The sequence below is a fragment of the Rutidosis leptorrhynchoides genome, chromosome 6, assembly GCF_046630445.1.
Source record: "Rutidosis leptorrhynchoides isolate AG116_Rl617_1_P2 chromosome 6, CSIRO_AGI_Rlap_v1, whole genome shotgun sequence".
NCBI lineage: Eukaryota > Viridiplantae > Streptophyta > Magnoliopsida > Asterales > Asteraceae > Rutidosis > Rutidosis leptorrhynchoides.
This window is the reverse complement of record NC_092338.1, coordinates 129,951,458-129,961,358: the sequence shown is the minus strand read 5'-3', so window position 1 is coordinate 129,961,358 and position 9,901 is coordinate 129,951,458. Positions and strand designations below refer to the sequence as shown.

At 35.0% G+C, this 9,901-nt stretch overlaps 1 protein-coding gene across 1 annotated transcript in view; it reads right to left on the bottom strand.

Moving 5' to 3' along the window:
- Window positions 1-7,805: 7,805 nt before the first annotated feature.
- Window positions 7,806-9,901, bottom strand: part of LOC139854068 (uncharacterized) — a 34,521-nt gene continuing 32,425 nt past the window's right edge. The window contains exons 2-4 of the mRNA XM_071843392.1: window positions 9,420-9,633; window positions 8,224-8,995; window positions 7,806-8,164 (exon numbers count right to left, since the gene is read on the bottom strand). Of these exons, the coding sequence (XP_071699493.1) occupies window positions 7,806-8,164; window positions 8,224-8,995; window positions 9,420-9,633 (1,345 nt within the window). The remainder of the gene's footprint in view (window positions 8,165-8,223; window positions 8,996-9,419; window positions 9,634-9,901) is intronic.

Below are 9,901 nucleotides of genomic sequence, written 5' to 3'. Positions count from 1 at the left end.
TAGCATTCATAGTAACAGCCGAGAGTTCTTCTATTTTCTTTCTATTTGTGATTAGATCTTTCAAGAATTTAGCATATCTAGGCATTCCTAAAATCACATCAATGAAAGGAAGATTTACATTTATTTGTTTAAACATATCCAAGAATTTAGATTGCTTAGCTTCAAGTCTTTCTTTTCTCATTTTACTCGGGTAAGGAAGCGGTGGTTGGTATGGTTTAACATAAGGTTTAGCTTTAACTGTGTTATCTTCATTAACCTTTTCAACTACCGGTTCTGTTTCCTTATCTTGATCAGGCTGTGGTTCTTGTGAAGGAGCAATAGAGTCATCAGAAATTACAGGTATTTCACGTGGTTTAAGTGTAATACCACTTCTTGTGGTAATGGCTTTAGCTGTTTCATTTCGGGGGTTAGCATTTGTATCACTAGGTAGACTTCCCGGTTTTCTTTCACCTATTAACCTTGCTAGGTTACTTACTTCTTGTTCCAGATTTGAAATAGAAGCTTGTTGATTTCTAAATGCTTGAGCATTTTGTTCATTCGTTTGTTTCTGGGATGTGAAAAACTGCATTTGAGATTCAACTAGCTTCGACATCATATCTTCTAAATTTGGCTTTTTATCATCGGTTTGTGGTGTTTTGTTTTGAAAAATAGGTCTTTGCTGATTGTAAGGATTGTTGGATACTTGTTGGTTGCTAGGACCTTGTTGGTTGTTGTATGGAACATTTCGATTATAATTCTAGTTTTGATTGTAGATTGGTCTTGGCGGTTGATAATTATTCTGATAATTATTTCCAGGCCTTTGGTTCATGTACGAAATATTCTCTCTTTGTTCAATTGTTTGTTCAATACTGAGACAATCTTTTGTCAAATGTGGTCCTCCACACTGCTCACAACTAATTCGTATTGAGTGAATATCCTTAGTCATCTTTTCCATTCGTCGCTCGACAGCATCTATCTTTGCGGAAATGGAATCAAAGTCATGGCTAGAATCGGCTCTAGCTGCTTTAGATGATCTAACGATATCTTTTTCTTGGTGCCACTCATGTGAGTGGGAAGCAGTGTTATCAATAATTTTGTAAGCTTCAGTTACAGTTTTCTTCATAATGGAACCACCAGCTGCTATATCGATGTCGTTTCTTGTAGTGATGTCGCATTCTTGGTAGAATATTTGTACTATTTAATAAGTGTGTAAACCATATTGCGGACATCCTCTTAACAACTTTCCAAATCTTGTCCACGCCTCATATAGAGTTTCATTTGGCTTTTGTGTGAACGTAACAATTTCTCCTTGAAGTGTTACGACTTTAGATGCCGGAAAGAATTGTTTAAGAAATTTTTCAACTAAAACGTCCCATGTATCAATCGCCCCTTCAGGTAACGATTCTAACCAATCTTTGGCTTCTTCCTTTAAAGTCCAGGGAAATAACATGAGATAGATCTGTTCATCCTCCACTTCTCTAATTTTAAATAGAGTACAGATCCTATTAAAGGTTCGAAGATGTTCATTTGGATCTTCCTTCGGCGCACCACTAAATTGGCATTGATTAGTTACCATGTGTAGGATTTGTCCTTTGATTTCATAATCCGGCGCATTAATGTCAGGTTGAGTAATTGCGTGACCTTGGCCAGTGCGTTTAGCTCTCATTCGGTCTTCCATACATAGAGGTTCCAGATTTTCCATGATTGAATTTGTTGAATCTGAATTACTAAGGGATTCTGATTTAATGGGTTGTTCCTCGACAATCTCCGTTTGAATTATTGGTGGTTCCGGAGGAAAGATTAATGGTTCAGGATCTCTGAATTGTCTCTGAATATCTTCCGAATTCTCAATTGTGAGGTCGGGTTCAAAAAATGGATTATCGGAAATTTGAATTAGAGTACTTGGTTGGCTGGATGACGATTCTAAAGAAAAATCAACGGCGACAATATTAGCTAAGTGTCTTGATCTAGTTACAGGTGGTGATCGTATAAAAGGTGGTGAACGTTTTGCTTGGTGCATTCACTGAATATCCTATTAGTAATAAAAGATAAAAATTATATAAGTTATCAAATTAAATAGACTTTTCTGATTTTGCCCACGTTTCGAATAGCCAAAAGATGTAGCAGGGAGCCAGAACCCTTTAAATCGGAAGCTCGCAACTCAGCCACTAACAAATCCTACTATTACTACGAACCAGAAAATTTTGGATGTCTATCAATTTAACCGCTTAAAATAATTTTTCTTCGAAGTTATAAAATTTTAAAGAAGAAATAGAAAATTCTATGTCCTAAAAAAAACTAGAGCGTCGAAAAATACGAAAGAAAAAGAGTGCGTCAGAAAACGTCGAAAAATAAAAGGACGAAAAAAAATAAAAAGAACGTAGCGCGTCGAAATTTAAAAGTCTAAAAACTAAGAATTAAAAGTTGCGTCTAAAAGTATTAAAGATTAAAAGGAATTCTATATCCAAAAATGCAATAACTTAAAAAGTACTAAAATTTATAAGCGTCGCAAAATTCTAAAGCACCTAAATCTTAGTCTAAAGAAAAAGCACTTAAGGGATTTTACGGCAAATCCTAAAAATCTAGAAATAAAAATAACTACGGCAAAAACTATGACTTAAAACTAAATACGAACGAAAAATAAAAATATTACGCTAAAACAAATAAAAAGATACAAAATATAAAAATAAACTTAAAATTGTAAAAAGTACAATTTTTATAAAAATATTATTTTTATATTATTTATTTTATAAAAGTATTAAGTTTATATATTTAATAAAACTAAATAAAACTCAAAAATACAAATTAAATAAAACTAAATTTAATTAATTAAATCAATAACCCTAATTAGGGTTTATAATAATAATAATAATTAATACACCGTAATTATTGCTGAAATCAGTCAAACCTGGCGTGTCAGATCAGGCCATGCGGTCGCATGGATTTTACGTTATAATTTCATGCGGTCGCATGAACTAGGTTTCTAGGCCAGAGTTGGGCTGCTACAGTGCCTTGGCCCGATTTCTTTTATTTTATTTTTTTTTCTATTTTTAATATATATGAAATATGATTGATAATAAAAACTTATTTTTAAAAAAAATACTTATTAGTTTTTATAACTTTTCACATTAAAAAAAATATAAACTTTTTAATTTAACTAAACTTAAAAATATAGATATATTTTTCTTTTTTTATATTTTTATATAAAAAAATAGATTACAACTTAATAAAAATGTTTTTTTATATAGCGTTGCGCTTTCGGCGTTTTATGTTATTTCCCCGGCAGCGGCGCCAAAAATACTTGATGTTAAAGCGAAGTGGTACAAAATACTATTAATTTTTACTAGGAAATACTATTAAATACGATACAATTTTACACAAGTTATTTATTTATTTATAGAGTGGATATACCTAAACTTTGCTACAACACTTATAGGCAGTGTACCTAATCATACAGTAGTGTAGTTTTTAGTAAGTCCGGTTCATTCCACAGGGATCTTTAGCCAAGTTTAACGCTATATTTTTAAAACTATATTTGTATAAATATAAATATAAATATAAGTAGTATTATTATTATAAAATGGGGTTTTTACCGTTTAATGACCGGTTTGTCGATTTTAAAACTTTAGTCGCAGTTAAAACCTAATGTAAAAATTAAAAATGTAAAAGACTTAATTTAAAGAGTAAAGTAAATAATGATAATGAAATTGCGATAAATAAAAGTGCGATGACGATAAATAAAATTACGATAATTAAAAAGTACGATAATTAAAATGACAATAAATTAAAGTGCGATAATTAAAAGTGCAATTAAATATGAAATAAAGGAATTATGCTTATTTAAACTTCCGTAATCATGATGTTTGACGTGTTGATTTTTAGTTTATTACCATGGGTTAATTGTCCTTTGTCCTGGATTATTCAATATGTCCGTCTGGTTTTTGTCCATAACAGTCCATCAGTCATAAATATAAAGTGCGAGTGTCCTCGTCAATTTATCCTTATATCCGAAGTCAAGTATTCCAACTAATTGGGGACTTAAACTATAATTACACCAAGTGTCCTTGTATATAATTCACCCCTGTTTTAATAAGTCCATTAACTATTAATCCATTCCCGTGTCTAGTTAAATGAACGATTATTAGTACTTATAAATATCCGGCCCATCGTGTCCGATCGAGTGTATATGGTTATTTATAGGTACGTCCAATTGTAAATCTTTATATTAAATTAACAAACTATCATTTAATTAAACAAATATAAAGCCCATTAATAGCCCATAGTCTAATTTCCACAAGTGTCGTTCTTTTGTCCAAACCCCAATTATGGTATAAAGCCCAATTACCCCATCTTAAATATTTAGCCCAACATCACGATTACTTCGGCTTAAATAAGCATAATAATAACTTAGCTACGAGACATTAATTTAAAAAGGTTAAACATAACTTACAATGATTAATAATAGCGTAGCGTTACACAGACAGAATTTCGACTTACACCCTTACAACATTCGCTAACATACCCTTATTATTAAAATTAAAATTAAAATTATAATTAAAATTATAATTAAAATTATAATATATATATATATATATATATACGTGAGATAGAGAGATAGAGAAAAGATGTGTTTTTGTTTGCTGAAACTCGTCGCCTTTTATAGATGTGGCCAGCATTTCAGGGCCATGCGACCGCATGGAATTTTCACTTCCAGGACATGCGATCGCATGGCCTGCTTTTCCAGCTCACATTTTGTTCTTTGCTTCTTGCCGACGGTTTTATAAATATATATAATATATATATAATTTTTAAGAATTATTTATATATCATATTATATTTATGTGCATAGTTAACTTGTAATTTTAGCTCCGTTGCGTCGCGCGTTGAGAATTGACTTTGGTCCCGGTTCTGAATTTTCGAACGTCCTTGCGTACAATATAATATTTTGTATTTTGCGTTTTGCGTCTTGTACTCTTGTAATTTTGAGACGTTTCTTATCAATAATTTAAACCACTTTGATTGTACTTTGTACTTTTGAGCTTTTTGGTCGTTTGCTCCTTCAATTCGTCGAATCTGTCTTTTGTCTTCACCTTTTATTATTTAAACGAATATCACTTGTAAATAGAACAATTGCAACTAAAAGCTTGTCTTTCTTGAGGGATAATGCTATGAAATATGTGTTCGTTTTTGGCATTATCACTTCCTAAAAGACCTCCGACCAGGAATGCTCCTCAAAGCAAAATAGCGCGGGCATACGTACCTGCAAGAGTTATGTGCACCTAGAAAGATGAAACCAAACAAAGTAGCCATAAAAGAAAAAACATATAGCAGTAATGCACAACAATAAGACAGATAGCATGGCTAATATAATGCGCAGAAATATGTAAATCCAAGTAGACATGCAAACAATCAAAAAGCACAATCATACAACCACACGCGCACACACACACTCTCACACCCACACACCCACACACTCATATATATATATATATATATATATATATATATATATATATATATATATATATATATATATATATATATATATATATATATATATATATATATATATATATATATATACATATATATACACATAAACACACACTCTCACACCACATAAGCATGAATAAATACCTATACCTAAACATGTATACCTAAAGAGACATTCATAGGTATATATACCTAAGTATAGATACAAGCATACATATATACACATAGATACATACATACATAAACAGATACAAACATATACACGGGAACCTATATATAACCTAAATAATACCAATAGATACAGAGGCATATACGTATACATATAAACATCGGTACAAAAACCTATACGTATATATATATATATATATATATATATATATATATATATATATATATATATATATATATATATATATATAGTAAGTAGTGTAGCTATATAATATATAATATATATAGTTATAGTTATATAAATGGTTGTAAAATAAATATATATGGCTCTAGCGCCTATATTATAGTTCTACTAAGCCGAAAAAAGATTCCTACTCAATTACACTAATTCTACTCCTCCACAGGTTCCTATCAGAAGTCATGTCCTCCATTAGTAGAAGCTCCTTCATGTCAAGCTTCAATCTATCCTCTAATCTACGTCTGGGTCTACCCCTTCTCCTTACGCCCCCCAACAACGAGTGTCTCAACTCTCCTAACCGGGGCTAAAGGTGGGCGTCTCATAACATGCCCAAACCATCTAAGTCGTCCTTCCCTCATCTTGTTAGTTATGTTCCCAACTTTCAAGTTCTTCCTAAAAACTTCATTTGGTATCATATCAAGCATGGTCTTACCACACGTCCACCTAAGCATCCTCATTTCTGCCACCTCCATCCTCCTCTCTTGGGCTTTTGTCATTGGCCAACACTCTGAGCCATACAACATGGCTGGTCTGATTGCCACCTTGAAGAATTTCCCCTTCAATTTAAGGGGTACCTTTTTGTCGCACAACACCCCTTTCACTGCCCTCCACTTCAACCATCCTACCCGTATACGATGTGTCACGTCCTCATCTATCCTTCCTGATTTGTGAAGCATCGAGCCTAAATATCTAAAGGACTCTTGTGGAAGTAAAATCTGATCCCCAAGACATCCACTATATCCTCTTGTTCCTCTTTGACCGTCTTGAAATCGCATCTAAGGTACTCCGATTGAAGTCTGCTAATCCGTAGGCCATTTGATTCTAGGGCGATCCTCCATTGCTCTAGCCTTCTGTTAAGCTCATCCTGGGAATCCGAAACTAATACAATATCGTCGGCAAATACTAGGCACCATGGGATGTTGTCCTGTATCCTTTAAGTTAGTTGTTCTAGAATAAAAGCAAAAAGATATGGGCTAAGGGCCGATCCTTGATGTAAACCTACCTCTACCGGAAAAAACTCAGTGTTTCCTTCGCCGTATGTACACGAGTCTTCGTCCCCTTGTATATATCTCTGATAGTTCTTATATATCTACTTGGGACACCTCTAACATTAAGAGTCTTCCAAATCAACTCGCGCGGGACACGGTCATAAGCCTTTTCCAAGTCTAAGAACGCCATGTGTAGGTTCTTTCGTTTTTCCCTATACTTCTCCAAAAGGCTTCTAACAATGTGAATTGCCTCCATCGACGAGCGTCCTGGCATGAAACCAAATTGGTTCTCTGAAACCTTTGTCTCGCATCGGAGCCTCGTCTCAATCACTCTCTCCCAAAGCATCATAGTATGACTAAGTAACTTTATGCCTCTGTAATTACTACATATTTGCGTATCTCCCTTATTTTTGTAAATGGGAATAACCTCACTGAGTCTCCATTCCATAGGTATCTTTACACTTCTAAACGTCGTGTTGAAAAGGTTTGTCAACCATCTAACCCCATCGCCTCCTAGACACCTCCACGCCTCAATCGGAATTTGGTCTGGACCTACTGCTTTGTTTCTCCCCATCTTTCGTAGGGCCGATCTAACTTCCTATGGTTAATCCTCGTGCAGAAACAGTTGTTTTGATATTCCCAAACCTCGTGTAGTTCCCCGTTCCGCTCTGTTCTTTCCCTACCGAAAAGGAATGCAAAATACTCTTCCCATCTTTTCCTAATAAGGTCTTCTCTCACTAAACTTTGGCTCGCTTCATCCTTGATATACTTGACGTTAACTAAGTCCCTGCCTCTTCGATCCCTAGCTTTAGATATTCTATATATGTTATTGGCTCCCTCTTTAGAGTCTAGTTTTCTATATAAATCTTCATAAGCTTTGTCTTTTGCAATTGCTACGGCCTTCTTTACTTCTCTTTTAGCTTCTTTATATCTTTCTTCTACCCTAGTTCTCTCAAGGGTGTCCCTTCCCCAAAAGTAATGAGCTCCCTAAACCTCGTCTGCTTTAACGCAACTTTTGTTTGAACATCGTCATTAAGCCACCACGATTCTCTACTACTCTTATGGGATCTCGATGTCCCTGATGCCACCCCTAAAGCTTCTTTTGCCACCTCTCTGATAGTGAACGCCATGCGATTCCAAATCTGGTCTACGTCAGTAGGGGCTACGTTATCCCCTTCTACGCTCAATCTATCAGCAACATTCGCTCTAAAAGTCTCTGCCTTCGCTCCATGTAGGTTCTTCCAAAGGATTCTATGTTGCACAACCCTGGCCCCCCTGCCAACTCTTCCCCGAGTGACTAGGTCCATGACCAACAATCTATGCTGGGAGGAGCACGTGAAAGCTGAAGGACCTTACAGTCCCTACATGTCCTAAGTTCCCCTTTACGAAGGAGCAAGAAGTCAATCTGGGTGTGACGACCCCCGCTATGAAAAGTGACTAACTGAGCATCCCTCTTCTTGAAGAAAGAGTTTGCTATAACCAACTCATGGGCTATGGCAAACTCAAGAATTGAGCGCCCTTCTTCATTTCTAGGACCAAAACCAAAGCCCCCATGGGCTCCCTCGTAACCTTCTGCCTCCGCTCCTATGTGTCCATTCAGATCACCTCCTATAATTAGTCTATGATCCGCTGGACACACCCTCACTACCTCATCTAACAATTCCCAGAAACTCTTCTTTTCCGCATCACTTAAACCCGCATGAGGTGCGTAAGCGCTAATGACTGTGAAAGTCTCCTCGTTAATAATTAGACTAACCGACATAATCCTATCACTAAACCTACCCACGTCCACAACGTTATCCTTATGTAGATTTCCCAAAAAGATACCTACCCCATTCCGTGCTATCCTAGAACCCGAGTACCATAACCTATAGTCCTTAATATCTACTGCCCCTTCACCCTTCCATCTAGTCTCTTGAACACACCCTATGTCCACATTACTCTTTAGAAGGGTATCAACGAGCTCAATCCTCTTGCCTATCAATGTTCCTATATTCCAACTACCCACTCTAATCCTACCAAGGGTGGCTACCCTACTACCGCCTCTAACCCCTCTGGGCCTACCCACCCCTAAACTAGGAGGACATGACCTCAAGTGACCATAGGTATGCGTAAGATCTATATTAACCTATACACCAAAAATATGTACCAAGTGCAAGCTAAAAGTAAGAAGGATATGACAATGATAAATAAGTATTTATTGTTACTTATAATATTAAAAACAAGTATAAAAGTGATAACAAAATAAATATTAAATATAAATATAGATGTAGATGTATGCTATAGATAATAAAGATATCAAAAGAGCAGCAAGTATAAAAGTGATAACAAAATAGATATTAAATATAAATATATAAATATATAACAGTATAGGCAAATACAGTGATATATATAAAAATATAAATATATATGAGTTTACTCCTAGAAAGTAAAAGTATAGAAAAGCAAGTATAACAGTGATATAATTAAAGACAGGAATCAGAAAGCAGTTAACACAAAGATAGATCGAGAGAGAGAATCGTAACCGGCCGGAAAGATTAATTTCCGGTAACAGGCGGCGGCAGCAGCGGCGGCCGGCGCAAGTAATGTGGTGAAGCAAAGGGTGGTAATTTCCTATGCGAAAAATCGTTCTTGGGCCAGGTATGAGGTCTGTGAGTGTTCACTCGTCGGGATTTGGCCGGAAAAGCTTGTAACTTGACCGGAAAAACCCACCTACGACGGTAGTCCTTGGCGGCGCGTGGGATCTCCGACGCCGGCAAAACTGGTCTCTTTATGATCGTTAGCAGTAGTCAAGTAAAATAAGAGTGGTGATGTCTTCTTAAAATCAACAGATACGATTAATTTTGACGAGCAAGATTTTGGCACTCTTGGTAGAAAAAATGTACGTTGGGATAACCATCATTATAATTAATCTTATTAAAATTATCATTTTTTTAAGTATTAATATTATCATATTATTATTTATCCTTTATTATTACTAGTTTATTTATATTAATATTATTAGTAATATTATTATTAGTAATAATATAGTTAT